Source organism: Exophiala mesophila, assembly GCF_000836275.1.
Source record: "Exophiala mesophila strain CBS 40295 unplaced genomic scaffold supercont1.1, whole genome shotgun sequence".
NCBI lineage: Eukaryota > Fungi > Ascomycota > Eurotiomycetes > Chaetothyriales > Herpotrichiellaceae > Exophiala > Exophiala mesophila.
The window spans coordinates 5,281,612-5,299,840 of record NW_015622504.1 but is presented as its reverse complement, the minus strand read 5'-3'; the positions used below and the strand labels follow the sequence as shown (position 1 = coordinate 5,299,840).

Genomic DNA, 18,229 nt, shown 5'->3' with positions numbered 1-18,229 from the left:
TACATAATCCATTCCCCACCTATTCCTCCCTCAGTACCTCCACAACCACTCACCGCCTCCCAAAACGTACAACCTCATCCTATCACATTCCATCTTCCATCCTCCAGGTTCCAGGGTCGCAGTCTTGAATCCGTCTCAGCGAACATCGTCACCACCGACGTGCCAACTTACAATCTGTCCCTTGCGCATCATACAGACAAGACTCTGTTTGTCATCCTGCGATAACCCCATCCACCTCTGACAGCAGCAATTCACTTCTGGCTACCAGTTCTATCCTCCTCTCGACTCCCACTTCGTTCCCCTCACTCATCTTTCACTCCCACCTAAACCCCCTCCATCATGGCCGCCGACCCTCGAGCGTTATTACAAAAGGCTGACAAGGCCGCTCAAGGAGCCACTGGAGGTTTCAGCCTGTTTGGTGGACGCACTGAGAAATGGGAGAATGCTGCAGATCTGTACAACCAAGCTGGTAATGCGTTTCGAATGCAGAAACAAAGTAACCACTACACGCCCCTCCCTTCCTCCATGACAACACAACAACAAGACTGACCCCCCATAATCCAGACTATGAAGCCGGACAAGCCTTTGAAAAGGCGGCCAATATCCAACAAACCAAATTGAACGAACCTGACGACATGGCCAACACTCTCACCGAAGCCTTCAAAGTGTATCGAAAAGACTCTCCCAACGACGCCGCTCGTGTCCTCACCACCGCCATCCATCATTACACGACAAAAGGCAATTTCCGACGAGCAGCCACACATCAACAAAACCTAGCTGAAGTCTACGAGATGGAGATCGGAGACCAGAAGAAAGCTCTAGCCGCATACGAGACAGCGGCAGGGTGGTTCGAGAGCGACAACGCCGAAGCCCTCGCCAATAAACTATTCCTCAAGGTCGCCGACCTAGCCGCCCTGGAAGGCGATTATGCTACGGCAATCGACAAATTGGAATCAGTTGCCAAATCCAGTCTGAATAGTAACCTCATGCGATGGAGCGTGAAAGACTATTTCCTCAAAGCTGGTATCTGCCATCTAGCAGCTGGCGACAATATTGCCACCCGCCGCGCGTTGGACCAGTATCGGGAATTGGATAATTCATTTGCCAGCACAAGAGAAAACATGCTGTTGACGGACTTGGTCCAAGCTGTGGAAGAAGGTGATCAGGAAGGTTTCTCGGATAAATTGTTCCAGTTTGATTCGCTCAGCAAACTCGATAAGTGGAAGACGACTCTGTTGTTGAGAGTTAAGAATAAGATTGAGTCACAAGAGGAGGATTTCTCATAAGGGTAGATGGTTGAGCTATCCCATTCTATTCACTCCGACGGCCAGGCCAACAGTCTGCGTCAGTAGTTAAAGAGAGAGAGGGAGAGAGAGAAGAATGACGATGGTGGAGCCTGGGGTTACTGGCGTTATATGATCCATTGGGTAGACTTCCTACTAGCCATGATGATATCCTGATATCAAGTCAAGGGTAACAACAAAGAACAACATTCGAAGTCGAGTACATGTGAACGAGCTCGAGAGCATCACGAGGCAGCCTTATATCACCGAGCCGACAGAATAAGGACAAGAGACAAGTGGAAGGGGGAAGATATGGATCTTTCCTCCAAATCAATCTCCATGTGATATTCCAGTCAGTCAATCATTCCGCTGGCCAGCTTGGATGAATCATTGATCAAATGAATGCAAGCATATTCATACCCATAGTCATACTCAATCTAAACATCCATCCATCCTCCCGTTCTACCCACAGCTAGTAAGTGCAGTACAATACAATATAATGTATCTTATTCTATCCAGTGTACCTGTGTACCGTTGGCCGCCTGCGCTTTGGCCCATGGGATACCATACTTCTTTTCCATCTTTCTCTCCTCCTTCTTTCTCGTCATCGTCGTGTCTATCGCAAACAACAAACACGAATCGCATCGCAAATGCCAGAAATGCTCCCAATGCTTAGTATTCTCCTCACCCAGATCAATGCCAGTACTAATTACACCAACCACACCATCCAATTTGCAGATACATGATGAGGGCTTTTTGTTTTTTTTCTATCCACCTCTCTCACCGGAATCAACACCATGTAAACACGGGTTTCTTGCTCTTAACCGTCTCCAGCCTCTCGACAATCACTTTCCTCTTATTGGCTTCCATGTCACTGGCGGCAGCATATCCCAAGTCACCCTCGAGATCATCGCCTTCGTAGATCATGGATGGACCAGTTCCCGGACGACCGCTACTGCGTGTCGACATACTACGTTGGCGACGCATGCTTCCACCGGTGTGACTGGACGAGACACCTTTACCACCTGCAACCCCGTTGCCAGCAGCAGCAGTAGCAGCAGAATGACGCATCGATGTAAAGTCAAACGAGAATCGTGATTGTTTGTAATTCTTCATCGAGGGTCGTGAACCATGGTGGGATGTATCGGCGAGACTGTTGCGCGCGTCTTTGGCGTCGAATGATGTGCTGGCTTTGGGTGAGCCAGGTGGGAGATAATGTCGGGAGGTCGGATCTTCAGATTGGGACTGGAAATATGATACCTCTCCTCCGGCTTGCTCTTCGCGTGTAAGGTCAAATCGGTTGGGATTGGGGAGTTCGTGGGTGGGTGAGCCGAGGAGGTCATGGGATGGCTGTTTGGGGGTTGGTGCTGATGCATAAGACGCTCCAATGTCCATCTCTTCTTCCTGGGTTTGTTGTTGTCGTGGTTGGCCCATGCGTGCTTTATGTCGGCTCATCTCTGCGGATGGCACACGCATGGGAATGGCGACGGGTACGTCGACGAGGTCGTCCCATACACAAACTCGCGTGCGTCGAGTTAGCTCCAAGGGACCGTGGTCATGTTGTTTCAACGTTTCTACTACGTTCCATGCCTGTCCTTTCATGACGGCAATTTGTCGGGCAAACATGCTCTCCTTGAAATCGGCATCCTGTGCAAATACACGTCGAAGCGCAAGTTGGGTTTCGCTCCACCAGGCGGTGGATGTCAGTAGAGGGAGGAAATGGTCTCGAGTCTTCTGAGAAAAGGGCTGTCCAATTAGGGAGACAGGAAGGAAGAGCCATCCGAAGGGGAAGCTTCGCCACTGTGAGTGTGTTAGTTATTGATATGATAGAGAAGGACGATACTTGAGGATAACTTACTGCATCAGGGTGTTTCCACGGCCAGGACAGACTGTTGTCGATGGCTCCTAATGATATCGATGGCACTGGGTCGTCTTTGGCGTTGGATGGCGTGCCTGATCTACTCTCCATCGCTTCATACCTTCGATATGGTCTTGAGGTATTGGATTCTGGTCTCGGACTGACTGACACAGGTCGAGGTCCAGGTTCAGGGATTTGTGTGGGCCCCGGCCCGTTACCGTTGGTCTTTGGCGGCTCTGCCACAATGGAAACCTGTTCGAGTTTCCAGTCTATTTTGATCATCCAATTGTCCAACCCGCGATCAGTGTTGCGCATGATATAGTCTAGAATGACGAGTTTCTCCAGCTCTTCTCTAAAGGCTTGCTTCAAAGTCGGTGTCCACTGGAATTTGGGTGTTTGTTCTTGTGGCATCGGTGACGAGATTCGAGGTGGTTCATCTTCGTCGTCTGACTGAGTTCCTCCGGGAATACAGGTCGCCAGAGGCCGTCTTTTTCGTGTGTGTTCGAGATCTGCTCGGAAGTCGGTGTTCAGATCAGGCCAGGGATTCTCGCGTAAGAATATGTTGGCATCTTTGAAGCCCTTCAAGAAGACTTGGAAACTGCCCACTTTGGCAGGGAGACTCTTCTTCCCTCGCCAATTGCTTCGCCGTTCCCAAAAGTCGTAATAGAATGATTTGGAAGAGATCCAAACAATATCGGTGTATGGGACAATGTATGTTCGCAGTTGACTATCGAGGACGTAGGCCGCCGCTTCGGAAACGTAGGACAAATTGGGGATCAAACATGCTCGACCGAAGAAAAAGGGAAATAGGTTGCGATGGATCCATTTTGTCCATTTGGGATTCCTCGAGGCATATGGTTCCTCATCTTTTGGTTTGAAGACGCCAACCACTTTCCCCTCGCTGTTGCGGGCAAAGTAACTCCCCGAACTTCCTTGGGAAATCATCTTGGGATGTGTGCCCAGCTCGATGGCGACATGGACGGATTCGACGACTCGATCAAACTGCTCTGCAGTCATGCGGTCGGTCTGGGCGGCATTATAGGCATATAGATCGTGCGCAGTATAGGGACGGACTCCGGGAGGCGCTTGAAAGACGGAATGATGGATTTCAAGGTGTTCCTCCTCTTGAGTCTTGCCCTTGACCGACGAAATCTTGAACTTGGACGCAATCTCTTCGGCCCATCGTTCTAATCGAGCGTTGATTGCTTTGATGTCCACCCCGGAAGAGTTACTTCTGGTGCGTCTGTTGTGTCTTCCGCGAGGACGGGTTGGTCCAGGGCGCATACCGTCCCTCGGAGCAGGTTGGATGGAGGCATATCTGGTGGTCAGGGGTGTTCGGCTATATTCTTCATCTCCAGAGTCATCTGTCAATGGGCCTTCATCTTCATCGGCCTGTGCCAGTCGTGCATATCCAGAAGCGGCAGGCCTCTGGCGCGACGGCATGATCGGATTGTGACTGGGACAGGGTGTAGACTAGAGCTAGAGATCGTGATCAGAGGAAAGGTGAGACGGGGTCATGTGCCATGATCGATCTGGCTGCAGTGAATTGATCGACAAAGAATGTGTGAAGTCTGAAGGACGATTCTATCGTCCAAGGTCAATACGAGTACGCAATTGAACTGGAACTTGAAAAGTACAGGGTGGAATAAGGTAACTTGTTTGCTAGTATGCGTAAGGATGCGGTTGGTGGTTGTGGTGCCTTGCACAGGGAATGCTTATTCGCAGCCTGCAACGGAAGTCTGGGCTTAAGCGAGAGCCTCGCCGGGGCTTCGGAGGGAGTTTTTTAGGCGTGGGCTCATTGGATCCATGGGGCCGAGGGGCTTATCCGTAAGGGCCGAGGGGCCATAGGGGTCTGGAATTAGGGGCGGGTTAGGTAAGCAGCCACTGGAACGTGCCACTGTGGTTTAATGGATGTATTGGGTTTAGTGGTAGGGTGGACCACTGAGTATCTCGAGTCTGCGGTTCAATTGAATGAGCGTCCCTGTAGCCCGATGCCCCTTCCTCGCCCTAACAACATGCCCACCAGGGATTGTCTGATATCAAGGATCGTAGATTGGCGTCACTTTGAAGAGACATGACGCGCACTACTGACGCCTCCCTCGTCTCTCTAATCGATTTGTTCGTCTGGTAAGATGGCTGACTTCTTGGCTTAATGTTTTAATCCCTTTGAAGTTTAATTGGTTTGGTCATATCCCCGACTTGATAACTGTAGGTAGTATCTGTAGACTGCAGTAGACGATAGATCACACACGTCAAGAGGGGAACTTCAGATTGCCCACGCCTTATCCATTCAACTTGTGTCAGACTTGGACTGTTCCAACTTCCAAGGCTTCAGATATCCTCTTAACCCTTCTTTTCAAGTCCCTGAGTTCGCCAGATTGGCCAGCGCGAGATGTGTCACTTTTAATTTTAAGCATAAACCATTTTGACAGTGCATTGGTTCATGTCAAGCCCCCATCGTAGCGGATCTGACGCCGTCCTAACGTTTCTTGATCCCCACTGTCAATTTCTTCGCCATAGTGCCGTGGTCCACGAGATAATTACCACGTTTGGATCTCAGGGGAACCTAAGATATGTCAAGTAATCGATAGGACTACGGAGAAGACGAGCTGACGATCATGCTTAAAGAGGTTCGGTTGAATGTCTCACCACCTTTGCTTTGCGCGTCATGGAAGGCACGCGGTCAATAATGTGGGCAAGTGCGACCAGGTGACACGCGCTTACAGTTAGAGTTCGCCCAGGCAGGCACGCGCAACCCAACCACAACCTCAAAGAAAGAACTCGATGAACATAAACCACAATTAATTATTCTTCAGATATCTACTGCATCTTCAAAATCCTTGAAGTCTTCAAATCTGCATATCAAATCTAATATACCTGTTCAACGTCTGACACGTCAATGTCAAAGTTCGGGCGCGGCTGGTCCCGCTCAATCAGTTGTCGTGTGCTTGACAAGCCTGATCAAGCGGCAAAAAGGGGCAGCTCGGCCACCAAATACCCACCGGATGAAATTGGCCAATTTCACAGACCATTTCCCCAGATTTGCGAGACCGCCAATCTACAGCCCTCTCCTTATCACAGTAGCGTTTGTTCGCGTTCTCAAGGGACAATGGCCAGACGGTGCTTGAGGAGGAGTGTTGGAATTGCACTGATGGCTATAGAAGGCGAAGGAATGGAAGCATCCCTTTGCGAATTCAGGGTCTCAGATATCAGACCCAACGCTTGCCCACAAACGTCACAATCATCTCTGGATATCAAAAATTCATCTCCAACGACGCGTCCAAGCTTGTGGACACGACGCAATCAGAACAGATCCCGGGTTGACGGGCGGGACCAATCCTGACCTCACTAAGGGTTCTTGATTGACCAAGCGCCCCAGGCCCCCTGACTGAGAGATTGTATTGGACCAAGCAAAAGCCTCGAGGCTCGCATCTATCGATAGACCTTTGTGTGAGCCGTCTCCTCAGTTTCATGCCACTCGTATCGTCGTTGCATTTTGTACCTCGATTCATTCATTAACTTAATCTGTGGCCGTTTTGTGCTGCTGATTGTCGCAACCTCACCGGCCCTTGTCGCTCATTACCTCACGCTCGTTGAATCGCATTGTCCTTTGCCCTCACCCGGCGTCCACTCGTTACCGGCAACATTCCCGTTGAGACCACGTCGAGGTCTCACTTCAACAATCACGGCTTCCGCAGTTGCAGCACCGATCTTTCGAGGTTCGGTCCTCGATCCTCCATATCGACCACCGTCGACACCATTGTATGATTCGAGGTTGGAAGAATACAGCAGTTCAAGAAGAAGTCAGTATCGGGGGGTATCACCGTTGCCACCAACGGCAGTCTTTGGCAAAGATATATCACGGCCGTCATCGACCAACCTTCCAAGTACCGGCAGTTTATTTCTCAACCAACCTCAATTCCATACACGCAGTGCCAGCGTTGGTCTTGGCGAACGAGAATATCATTCTGAGCCCAGACCTGCATTACCAGCACTGTCATCGTTGACTTCTCTGGCCGCCACGCCCCCGTCTCTGAGGTATGACCTGGGTTGAATTTTCATTGGAAACATGGGGTGTTCTGACATGGTTACAGGGCATTTGGGAACTATGGCTCGTCACCTTTGGGATTGCCTGGCATGATGCCACCGATTCCGACACCGGGAATTGCTGGAAGCGCACCGGTACGTTGAAACTGATAAAGCTATGGACGTGCATAATTGCACTTGCACAATTGTGCCCAATGGTGCAACCAACAAGCAACGTGACTTTGCCAAGAGTTGGATTGCAACGTCAGCCACTGGATTGGAGGACAATGCACCTTTGGACGTTGGTTGCACCTGCCTGCACTTGCCAGCACTTTGCGCCTGCACCTGCACCTGCCACCTTCTCTCTCCCCTATTCCTTCCCTCCGTCCACTGTTCACTCCACCCACTCAACCTCAAGTCATGTGCCTCTTCCGCATTTTCTTTCCCCTACACCGTCCCGGATTCCCACCCAGTATCACCAGCACCAAATCATCCTCCACCAATTCCCACCTCCTCCCAGCTCCCTGTGCTCCCCCATCCAAGCCCCTCGGCCCCCGAAAAACCCACATCTTCTTATCCGTCCACCCCCCTCACCCTCCCTTGGGCACCGGAAATCCCCTCGACTCGACTTTTGAGTCTTGGTCTTGGGCTTTTCTTTATCTGATTTCTTATCGTTCATCTCCATCTCTCCGCCGTCACTCAAATCCTTCTATCACTGCACCCCCTCCATACCATGGCCGCCTCATTACCTGGTCCTATTGCTGACCAGCATTTACCATTTTCACAGCCGGTGTGCCAGAATTGTCAGACCTCGACTACGCCGTTATGGAGGAGAGACGAAGCTGGGTCGGTGCTATGCAACGCCTGCGGACTTTTTCTCAAGTTGCACGGCCGCCCGCGCCCAATCAGTTTGAAAACAGATGTGATCAAAAGTCGCAACCGAGTCAAGACTGGCAACCAAGGACCTAAGAAGAAGGTATGTTTTGTTCTTTGATTATTGCGCAGTCAAGATGCCGCTGGTGGTGCGTGGCCCGCCTGAACATCTCGGCGGTCACTCTGCCGTCGTTACTCTCGTTGCCGTTGCCGTTGCCGCCAGCGCATGCTGACCCTGGCGCAGTTTGAGCAGAATGGTCTCCCCGCTTCACAGTCCGAAATGCCCACTCTCAATGGCATCAATCCCCATCGACGTGTCTCACAAATGGCCACTTCAGTTACCTCGGAGCGGTCTCGTTCTCCCGTGTCGCGCACAGGTACTCCAGGTATTCATGACCCCAACATTGCTCCTCAGCATGTCTTTGATGGTGTGGGCATGTCGGAGCATTTCAACGGCTCGCCCTCTCTCCCTGCACTTCCTCTCACCAACCACTCACCCTCGGGCGCTGCCCCTGTGCAAGATCGTCACGCCGAGAACCCCATGACTTATGAACAACTGGCCACGGCCAATACCAATTTACGCACTCGAGTATCAGAGCTGGAAGTGATCAATATGGTATATTCAGACAACGAGACCAACCTGCGCACCGAGCTGGACCAGGTGACTCGTGAACGAGATGATCTGAAACGACAAATCCACGAGATGCAAAGGCAATTGATGGAACTTAACGATCGAGACCACCCTTCGAAACGAGCGCGGCTGTCCAACGAACCTTGATCATGAACATGAGTTGTTCACGGCGACCTCACATTCCTCAGTGATACCCCAACACGACGAATTTTCTTTTGTTTCTGCTCGGTCTGGATGTGCCACTGGTGCGGGTGCTACTGCTGGTGATGAAGATGAGTTAAAGGCGTAATATATAATATCAGCACGGCAGGCGTTGAGTGTGACAGGGAAAAAAAGACAATGTCTGTATATCCATGTTTGTTTCTGTCGGTGCCGGTGTCTCTTGCTGTCACGCGACTGATGGACTGGACATTTGGATATGGGCACACGGTTGCACAAGCACAAGAACAAGTGATAGATGGCCACATTTGGCTGATTAGGACATGACCTGGATTACGATTCATTCATGCATGCCAGGACTGGATTGATACGGGACTGGTCGATGAGAGAATTTGGGTTGATAAATCAAAACTGGTGATGACTTGGGAGGTAGCGTACCCATTGTCGCCAATATTACTATTGAACATCACAAACAGCTCATTATGACATCCGGAGCGTATGTGCCAGTGACTTGTATGACGTTGATCAAGCAGTCTTGAACTTATCTCGAAGTTGGTGGACATTGGCAACCATCGTTGATAAGATAAACGACCCCAGACCCAGACCAAGTTGGAGATTTTTCAGTTGGAGATTACCGGCCCGCGATTACTTACCTAAGGGACCAACCTAGGCATTTATCCCTTGGCTCACTCCCCTTGTCTCTGTTCTCCAGGTGCAACCAGGTACCTATGAGGAAGCTATTGGGAGCCACTCGAAAGCCACGGGGAGTCTCTCCGCCCCCACAACCTCCGTCCCCGCACCTATCGTATATCGTCCTCAGCCTATTACAGCCTAGAAATTGTCACCATCCAGACCATTTTATACGAAGAATCGAAGATTCTGGTACACAAAACTGTCTTGGTCGTAGGAAACGACACGGACGTGTTTCCGTCCTGATCCAAGAGATGGGGTTTCATCAATAAAAGCTCGATGCAACAAAATGAATCTGTAAGTTTACACCCAACACCACAACTCAAACGAGGATCGTTGTTGTCGTGTCGTAGTTGTCGTGTCGTTGGCTGTGACTCCAGTCCATAAGTCTGTGCAAATATCAGGAAGAGTCGAGAGGATACACACCACCTCCTAGGTACTCTCCTTTTACTCATCACTGTGTAAGGTATCCAACCATACGACATCCTCGCCAGCTCTGCAAGTCTCAACCTCAATATGTCGCCCTCAACACCAACCTCATCCATCTACGACACCCTCCCCGTCTCGCCCCTCCACCTCCCCTCGTCTTTCAACTTCGCCACCTCCATCGTCGACCACTGGGCCCGTAAATCCCCCGACTCTGTTGCCCTATACTGGACAAACCAAGACCTCACCCAAAGCCTTAAATTAACCTACTCTCATTTCTCACGCCAATCACAACGGATCGCGCATTTATTGACCACGACACTCGGTCTCCAACAAGGCGAAACATGTATCTTGATCTCATCACGTGTCCCCGCTTGGTGGGAGATTGCCACGGCATGTCTACGATCAGGTATCATCATGTGTCCAGCGACAACATTACTCGTTGATCGAGACATTGAATCCAGGATTCAAGTTTCAAAGGCAGCGGCATTTATTGGTGACGAGGCCGCCGTGGCGAAATGTCAGAAAATCAGGGCCAACTGTCCTGGATTGAGGGTCGTGATGCAAATCGAGGGAACCGTCCCCAGCAACAATACCAACACCAACAAAGTCATCGACTTCCACACTCTCCTCTCCAGCATCCCCCCTTCCACCACCTTCACCACCCCTCCATCCCTGCTAAACTCACCTACATCTCCCGCCCTCACATTCTTCACCTCCGGCACCACGGGCCCCCCAAAACTGGTATTACACACTCAAACCTCCTACCCGCTCGCCCACGCCCTCACGGGAACCCACTGGCTCAATCTCACCTCCTCCCCCCAACAATCCATCTACTGGAACCTCTCTGAACAAGGCTGGGCGAAAGCCGCATGGTCATTCTTCAGCACGTGGAACTGCGGCGCCACATTATTCGTGCACGACGATCGACTTCCCTTCTCTCCTCGCCGGACGTTATCCGTACTGAATAAATTCCCCATCACCACATTATGTGCGCCGCCGACGGTGTATCGACAACTAGTGCTGGACGACGCAAGGAAATTCTTTGCGGATCCCGAGGGTGGGAAACCCAAGGCATTGATGCATTGTTGTGGAGCAGGGGAACCTTTGAATGAAAGTGTGATTACCACGTGGAAGGAAATGACGGGTGGCAAGATTGAGATTTTCGATGCCTATGGTCAGACGGAAACGACGGTCGTGTGTGCGAATCAAAAAGGGAATAGGGTTAAGCCGGGGAGTATGGGGAAGCCGATTCCAGGTGTGCCATTGAAAGTGGTGGATGAAGACGGAGAGGAGACGGGGGATGGAGTCGAAGGGGATATTGCGATTGATGTTACGACGAGAAAGCAAGGGAGAAGAGATGGGTTTTTTGGCTTCTTTGAGGGATATATCGATCGTGAGACAGGGAAGATTGATGATCGTATCAAGACGTTCCCGAATGGGAAGAAATTCTACATCACGGGCGATAGAGCCACCAGGGATAAAGATGGTTATTTCTGGTTTGTGGGAAGAGGTGATGATGTGATTAATTCCAGTGGGTATCGAATAGGTGAGCAGCCCTTCCCTCTTCATCCATCTATCTCTAACAATATTGACTCTCTAGGCCCATTCGAAGTAGAATCGACATTGAAACTCCATCCATCGGTCGTGGAATCCGCCGTTGTGGCTTCACCTGACCCGGCGCGAGATGAAGTCGTCAAGGCATTTGTCGTCTTGACTGATCAGATCTTCCAATCGATCAACTCCGATCAGACTGGTAAGAAACGTGATCAGTTGGTCAAAGAACTACAGGATTTTTGCAAGACGAATGCCGCGCCATATAAATATCCGAGAAAGCTCGAGTTTGTGGCTGCTTCTTTTCTACCAAAGACTATCAGTGGGAAGATTAAACGGGCAGAGTTAAAGGCTCTGGAGAGGAAGAGATATGTTGATGCAAACAAGGCCAAGTTGTAGATTGTTCTAGGGATCTATAGGTTTTTACCTTCCAATCGTCTGAAATTGAGATCTATATTCTTCCTGAAGTTGCCCCCGTCTAGAATGACTCTATGTGATTCAGGGCTATTCTTCCACGCTCTCATGAATCCAGCCAGAGTCTATGGGTCGACACTCATATCGGTATCCCAACAATCTCATCCCCTTCTTTACCATCAGGGACAACATCTCCGTACACAGTAAACGGAATCACCACATCGAATGTCTCACAATCCAGGTTTTCCACCGCAACATTGATAGTCCCTCGTTCATCCTTGATCACCTCTTCAAGCAGTTCTGTCTTGCTTCTTGGCTCCCCATCTTCGCCTTCGTGGAACTTGATTGTACCAAACTCAAAACGTAGACACCAGTCGAGACTCACACCCGTCGTGACAAATGTCGGTGTCCCTGACCCTGGGATGGCAGGCGCAAATGTTGCTCGTTGTGAGAAAAGAACGTTTTCCGACTTTGCCAGATACGTCTTTCTCGTCACCCGGCTGATGGTGGCTGCTGATCGAACCGCCAGCGAAGGACTGACTTTTTCTGACGTCTCCAATGTCGAATGTAATGTGGCGCAAGGGACCTCACTTTCTGAAAAGTCAATCACTGCAGTCACTGTCTCCCCCAGTCGATGAAGAGGTCGATCAATCACTATCACTGCTACTCGCAGCCCGTTTCGAGCAATTTCAAACCGATTCGAACTTGCCTCGCTCTCTCCAAGCTGATTACCCAGATGGATTGCTCGGCTGATGGCTTGCACTGATTTGCGATGATCATGTGCGTCTTGCCCAGTTTGAAAGTCTTCCAATGTTCCACTGCTCGACTGTCGTCTTCGGTGGCGGTCCAGCAATCGATCCACAAACTTGAGAAATTCGATTGTGGATGTCTCGGCTTGCTGTGGACTTGTAATTTGAGCTTCATCCGGTTCATCGGGTGATGAGATAGACTTGGTGGCGGCCAAATCTCGTAAGATGACGTGAGGTTGCATGAGATCATGGCCCAAAATTTCTCCTTCAAGATTCACCCCAGAAAACACTCGTACTGGGACGTTGATCTGGCGTACGGTGTGAGTGTCACGGCTTCCTGGAAGTCCTTGCACACCTATCGTCAAGTTGTATGAAATTTTGATGGCCTTCCCACGATGGCTGGACGGCAATCCATGAGGGAGTGGGTAAGTGAAAGTGTAGCTCTTCTCATCACCCGGTTCGAGGTGGAGGTCAACGAATAGGAGAGATTGTGGGGTAGACAAAAGGGGGACTGCCCTTGAGTTGGTGACGGCGTGCATCTCTTTGACGCTGCTCATGTTATCACCTCCCATCAAAGTGTTTAATGAGTCGCCGATGCTGTTGAAGTTGAAACCACCTAGAAAGCCGCTGGTGGGACGGGGCTTCTTAATTCCAACAACGCCACCACCTGCTTGACCTCCCAGAAATCCCTTGTTCTTGACTTCTTCAAAGTGGGACTGATCAATCAGGGAAGCATCCAAGGTAAATGTGGCACTGAGCTGAGCATACCCCATGAGCAGATTAACCGCTTGGGGTCTTTGTTGAGGTCTGAGGGGCGGTCTTCGAGGGTGCTGCGTGGCTGGATAGTTGAGAGGGGTCCTGATTTCGGACAGAATGGAAGGTTGCTCCGACATGAGAGTTTCCTGTGAGTGGTTGCTGAGTGAGTAGAACTCGCCGCTGCTTCTCTCACTGGCCAGTGGTCTACTGTTGGAGGGTTTGGAAGGGCCAAATCCGGATAGACTAGGATTTTCTGATGGCTGTGGCCGGTGACGTCTGTTCTTTGGCTGTTCGAGGGGAAATTTAAAGTCCGGGGTGGTTTCACGGCTTTTCGACCTCTCTTGGGATGGAGGACTGTGTCTGCCCCTCCCCGGGGGAAGTTGCAATCCTGTTGGAGATAGTCTTCGTTGGCCCTGGTGAAAGGCATCTGTGGTCAGGTCAATAACCGGTGGGGAGTCGCCGTTCACCAAGCATGGAGCATACCGTATTGGTTGCCAGTGGTGTTGGATCGCTGGTGGCTCAACCTCTGCTGCTTGGCCCAACTGCTTGCGGTAGAGTCACCCACCTCACCGGCGATAGGAGAAGTTACAGAAATGATTGAGACCGACCGCTGTTGCTTGGGCCTTGGACTTCTAGACCGATGATCATCGAGGCCAGCTTGAGGAGAGGTGGAAGAGCCCGATGGCCTATGATGTCGGGCAAGATCGGGAGGGATTTCATGTTGTGAAGGTCGAGCGGCGTGGTTTGATCTATGGGGGGCATGGCTTTTGGCTATTTGAGCGGCGATATGGCCGATACTCTCACGGCGACTGCTTTGACGAGGTCGAGTGGCTGGCTCTGACACATTGGCCACGTTTCTGAAGGTGATTGTGCATCGTAATTCCTCCCCAGCGAAAACAGATTGCTCATGGAAGCGGACAAGGACATGAATGTCCGAATGCATGCCCTATGGATGATAGTCGACAGGGCTCTGTGTGTATGTCTGTGTCGACCTGTTGTGAGAGGAGGTCGTTGAGATGGACTGAGCGAGCGTGTTTGTTAGTCGAGGGCGGAGTTCTATGGGGAAGGCGCCGGGTGAACCTCGGCTCCCAAGTGGTGACTTCCTCTCGAGTTTCGTGCTGTGGAGGAAGGAGCATCAATTTGGTAAGAGGAAGGAACAACTCAACACAGAAGTTTTAGTTTGTTGGTTTGGAAGATTGAATATACAAATAGTATAGATAATACAATGAGGCACCAATTAATGGTGGGCGTCCATAACCCTAAAATGCGACAGTGGGGTATAATGCTTTCATCAAGACCTCATAACTGAACATCCATTATTCGTCGAGACAGTCACCCAGCAGCGCTCAATTCTGCCCGTGCTGCCAGCTTTTCAGTCACCCTTCCAAGTCCATTGTTGGCATAATAATCAACTGGGTAGCCATTGCCTTCCTTTTCCCAACCCTCTTGCGCTCCAAGGGCGATCAAAGCCTCATATGGGGTCAGCAAAGGCCGGGGAAAGGCATACCCCCAATCTATACTGAGCCGCGGACATGCAATTTGAACCCAGCAATCCACATCTTCAAACAAGGCCAGTTTGCCGGGGAATATCTCACTCAGCAACAGGTTAACAAAAGGAATACCTTGCTGACGGAGGTGGTTTTCAATCAGAGCCAAGGTATGTGGATTCCCCTGTCGCCCCAGCCCTCCTAGTATCAAGCCCCATCTTTTTGCTTTAGTCGCTGTCTTGATGGCTGTCGATCGCATGTCCAACATTTCGTCATGACCATATGTTTCTCTGGTCAACTTCCTTGAATATGGATCGTATCGATATGCAGGTAGATCAGGATTCGCAATCATCGCCGCTTCAAGGTGAAAACGTCCATCGCCGAGATAGAGAAGGAGGTCGACCTTTTCACGCGGTGTGATTTTGGGAGCGGTACAACCAAGAACTTCACCTTTACTGAGAGGCATGACTTGTGGTACAACCAACTTCAATCCCTCTGCTTCGAGCGCCGGTCGAATCGTGTGCAGGGTCGCATTGAATTGAACCGTACCAACCATGGCAATGGTCTTCCCAGGAGGAATGTTCCGAGATAGTGTGCTTACCAGATGCTTGGTATCAATCGATATATCTACAAAAATGTACAGGGTGGCGATGATTGATGCTGACACCGGTATCAAACAGCTGTGTGCGTAATGGACCAGTAAGTCACATTCCAGAGCTCGCGCAGTATAGTCATCGATGCAGCATGCGCCATATGTGACATCTCCCATGATCAACGTCTCCGTGCCCGGGCAGAACTGGGTCAAAATGTCTGAGATGGTTGTCGCAAACATCAACAGTCCTTCGGGAAATTGCAATGCAACCCGTTTCGCTTCGAGGGTCCTTATGCGGTGGATTGTTTTGGGGATCTCGAAACTATAGTTCAGAGGAAGCAGGCCAATGGCGGCTTGAATATCAGGGTCATCAAGGATATCGGAGGGGACGTGGTTGAGAGCCCTCGGGGTTCGTCGCGGTGCTGCTCTGCGTCAGTATGGCTATCCTAGTCCATCCCAATATGTACACTGACAGGTACGACGAACCTTTCTGCACAAGTGCACTTTGATCTTGATCACTGGCGGTCACGCTTGATCCATTCGTTGCCTGCGCCGCAGCAGAGCGTCGACCGACAAAGCGCCGTTTGGGGGTTCGCGGTGCTGGGTTGCCATCCTCTGGGGCAGACGGGAATGCTCCGGGTACCGACAGCTCGTCATCATCCATGTTGTGGCCAGGTCAGTATGAAGGCGGCCTGGTAAGGTGAGTAATGATGCCCGGTTGAGCGTGGGACATTAGAATAAATTCAAGTGGTGATGGAGTCTCTATGTTGCACCGTACTTGATGCCAAGGGTTGAGAACTCTGTTGCCTCAGGTCCTCAGCCTGCGATTTCCGCCCTTGCCTAATTAGGCAAGGTTGCCTGGCCGCTTCAAGCGAGCCAACCAAAAAATCTCAACCATCTTGAAACGGGAAAACAGACGTAGGACGCCTGCATATGGTAAGACATGGATGAAGATGGCGTAAAATTATGCGGATGTTATCAATATAATGGGAATGTATTTGTTGGCCAACGTCTCGGTAAGAGCTCAGTTAGTTCGAACCGAGAATAATTCCAGACGACCTTGACGAGTTGAAGTCTTTGGTGGTCATGACGCTGCCTTTCAGAGTGAGAGCATTTTTTTGGGCATTCTGACTGCGGAGGGCGTGGAAGACGATGGGATATTTGAGGAAGATCATGTTTAGTGGTCAAAATCACTCGAGATGAGAAAGATGATTGTTGCAAGAAGAGTCCTGTGAATTTTCCCGGAATTTCTCAAGTAAGGGCACGCTCAAATAAAGCACCAACTCTCCGACTCATGAAGAATATCAGAAGGCTCCAGCCTCAAGAATAAAACGAAGTATAACCAGCTCGATCCATAGCCCCTAAGCATCGCCCATATGTGCCAATTACTTATCGACTCCATCACCGAAAGCATGACGAGTTATTTACGTACAAAGTAGGGATATAGAATGTCACAAACTGTCTCAGTGAATAAAAAAGGTGGTCTCCCCAGGTAAAAGGAAACTGAGCTGGTGAAGAGAAAAGAATCCACAATCCGTCTTTCCGTCGAATAAAGATGGTCAAAAGTCGATAAGACATGAGTTGTAATGAATGGAAAATGGTCTCCCAATTGAAAGTCGGGCGAAAAGAAGAGAAAAAGGGAATCAGGAACTGGCCCAGAGCTCTCTTGGAATCCCGTGTTGCCAATTGCCTCGGGGCCATTAGCATGATGAGTCATTCAGAGTGACTGTGGTTCCTGGCAGGCAAACATTGCTCAAAGCATATGTAGCGATTGTTTCCTGAATTTGCGCCACGGATTGAGTTGCAGTAAGCGGTACAAGCAAGTTGTTTCCATACGCCAGGCAGGCCGAACCTAATGAGTTGCAAGTATTGTGGGCTTGGCTAGTGACTTGAGAGGGAAGGCATGGCAATATACCATTAGTGCAGGTGCCGGATGTGATTCCTGCCGATCCGAGAGACTGTAACAGGCAAAAGGAAACATCCACGTTGCATTGTCGCGGTGGCAGAGCTGTGGCAGGGCAAGTGGCGTCTGAGATCTCCAATGTAAAAATATTGACTATGGTGCAGAGCGAGTTGATAGGTCCAAGGAGGCCGAGCTGTTGTTGCAATTCAGAAGTTGTCAGACTGAAACCGTAGGCGATGTTGTTGGCATACGCGACCGACTGGACACCCGGTTGCCCGATAAATGAGTTAGCGAAAGCTTGCATTTGGGCGTTGGAACATCCAAGGACATTGGGGCAGGCCTGGAGATTCACAATCCATGGAAGTACCAGAGCCTCACAGAATTGCACCTGCGCATTACACTGAGAAGCTGCAGTGGTGCTTGTTGCAGCAGCTGACGTGGTTGTTGTGGTAGTAGACAGGGTTGTAGGAACCGTGGTGGTTGTCGCCAGTGTAGTTGTTGGTGGCTCTGGTGTTGTAGTAGTAGTGGACAGGGTTGTAGGAACCGTGGTGGTTGTCGCCAGTGTAGTTGTTGTCGGCTGTGGGGTACTTGTAGATGATAAGGTAGACAACGTCGCCAGGGTTGTGATGCTCGAAGAGCTCGTTGTCGTAGGAGGGTTAGGGCACGTTGGGTCCAGAAGCACAACACTGATTGGGCCTCCTAAGAGGTCGCATACCGGATTGTCCAATTCTCCTAGGTCCACTGCGGCTGATACCTGTTCAGGCGTGAGGCTTAAACCAATGACTTGATTATTACCAACGAGGATAGAAAGGACGTTCGGGTTCAGTC

General features: G+C 50.4%; 7 protein-coding genes across 8 annotated transcripts in view; 3 read left to right on the top strand and 4 right to left on the bottom strand.

Moving 5' to 3' along the window:
* Positions 1–93: 93 nt before the first annotated feature.
* On the top strand, positions 94–1,730 carry PV10_01691 (uncharacterized protein). The gene is made up of 2 exons (XM_016365922.1): positions 94–496; positions 565–1,730. Exons 1-2 carry the CDS (start codon positions 340–342, stop codon positions 1,284–1,286), a joined length of 879 nt encoding a protein of 292 aa, XP_016229571.1. The 5' UTR covers positions 94–339; the 3' UTR covers positions 1,287–1,730.
* A 26-nt stretch (positions 1,731–1,756) lies between these two features.
* Positions 1,757–4,856, bottom strand: PV10_01690 (uncharacterized protein). Its single transcript, XM_016365921.1, has 2 exons — positions 3,142–4,856; positions 1,757–3,083 (listed from the first exon to the last, which is right to left on the bottom strand). Exons 1-2 carry the CDS (start codon positions 4,582–4,584, stop codon positions 2,073–2,075), a joined length of 2,454 nt encoding a protein of 817 aa, XP_016229570.1. The 5' UTR covers positions 4,585–4,856; the 3' UTR covers positions 1,757–2,072.
* A 1,124-nt stretch (positions 4,857–5,980) lies between these two features.
* PV10_01689 lies at positions 5,981–9,305 on the top strand. Of its 2 annotated transcripts, XM_016365920.1 has the most exons (4): positions 5,981–7,179; positions 7,236–7,323; positions 7,955–8,143; positions 8,285–9,305. In XM_016365920.1, the coding sequence occupies exons 2-4, from the start codon at positions 7,279–7,281 to the stop codon at positions 8,816–8,818; spliced, it is 768 nt and encodes a 255-aa protein (XP_016229569.1). In that variant the 5' UTR covers positions 5,981–7,179; positions 7,236–7,278; the 3' UTR covers positions 8,819–9,305. The 2 variants fall into 2 exon arrangements, with proteins under 2 accessions (XP_016229569.1, XP_016229568.1); XM_016365919.1 differs by lacking the exons at positions 5,981–7,179; positions 7,236–7,323 and having other exon boundaries at positions 7,646–8,143.
* Positions 9,306–10,036: 731 nt separating this feature from the next.
* Positions 10,037–11,904, top strand: PV10_01688 (uncharacterized protein; the record flags this gene model as incomplete). The annotated part of the gene is made up of 2 exons (XM_016365918.1): positions 10,037–11,495; positions 11,550–11,904. The coding sequence occupies 2 exons, from the start codon at positions 10,037–10,039 to the stop codon at positions 11,897–11,899; spliced, it is 1,809 nt and encodes a 602-aa protein (XP_016229567.1). The 3' UTR covers positions 11,900–11,904.
* Positions 11,905–11,961: 57 nt separating this feature from the next.
* Positions 11,962–14,421, bottom strand: PV10_01687 (uncharacterized protein). Its single transcript, XM_016365917.1, has 2 exons — positions 13,903–14,421; positions 11,962–13,846 (listed from the first exon to the last, which is right to left on the bottom strand). The coding sequence occupies exons 1-2, from the start codon at positions 14,360–14,362 to the stop codon at positions 12,054–12,056; spliced, it is 2,253 nt and encodes a 750-aa protein (XP_016229566.1). The 5' UTR covers positions 14,363–14,421; the 3' UTR covers positions 11,962–12,053.
* Positions 14,422–14,609: 188 nt separating this feature from the next.
* Positions 14,610–16,190, bottom strand: PV10_01686 (diphthamide biosynthesis protein 1). The gene is made up of 2 exons (XM_016365916.1): positions 15,985–16,190; positions 14,610–15,920 (listed from the first exon to the last, which is right to left on the bottom strand). The coding sequence occupies exons 1-2, from the start codon at positions 16,160–16,162 to the stop codon at positions 14,752–14,754; spliced, it is 1,347 nt and encodes a 448-aa protein (XP_016229565.1). The 5' UTR covers positions 16,163–16,190; the 3' UTR covers positions 14,610–14,751.
* A 1,008-nt stretch (positions 16,191–17,198) lies between these two features.
* PV10_01685 (uncharacterized protein) overlaps positions 17,199–18,229 on the bottom strand; it is a gene marked incomplete at both ends in the record, with an annotated part of 4,263 nt that continues 3,232 nt past the window's right edge. The window contains 2 exons of the mRNA XM_016365915.1: positions 17,199–17,350; positions 17,414–18,155. Of these exons, the coding sequence (XP_016229564.1) occupies positions 17,199–17,350; positions 17,414–18,155 (894 nt within the window). The remainder of the gene's footprint in view (positions 17,351–17,413; positions 18,156–18,229) is intronic.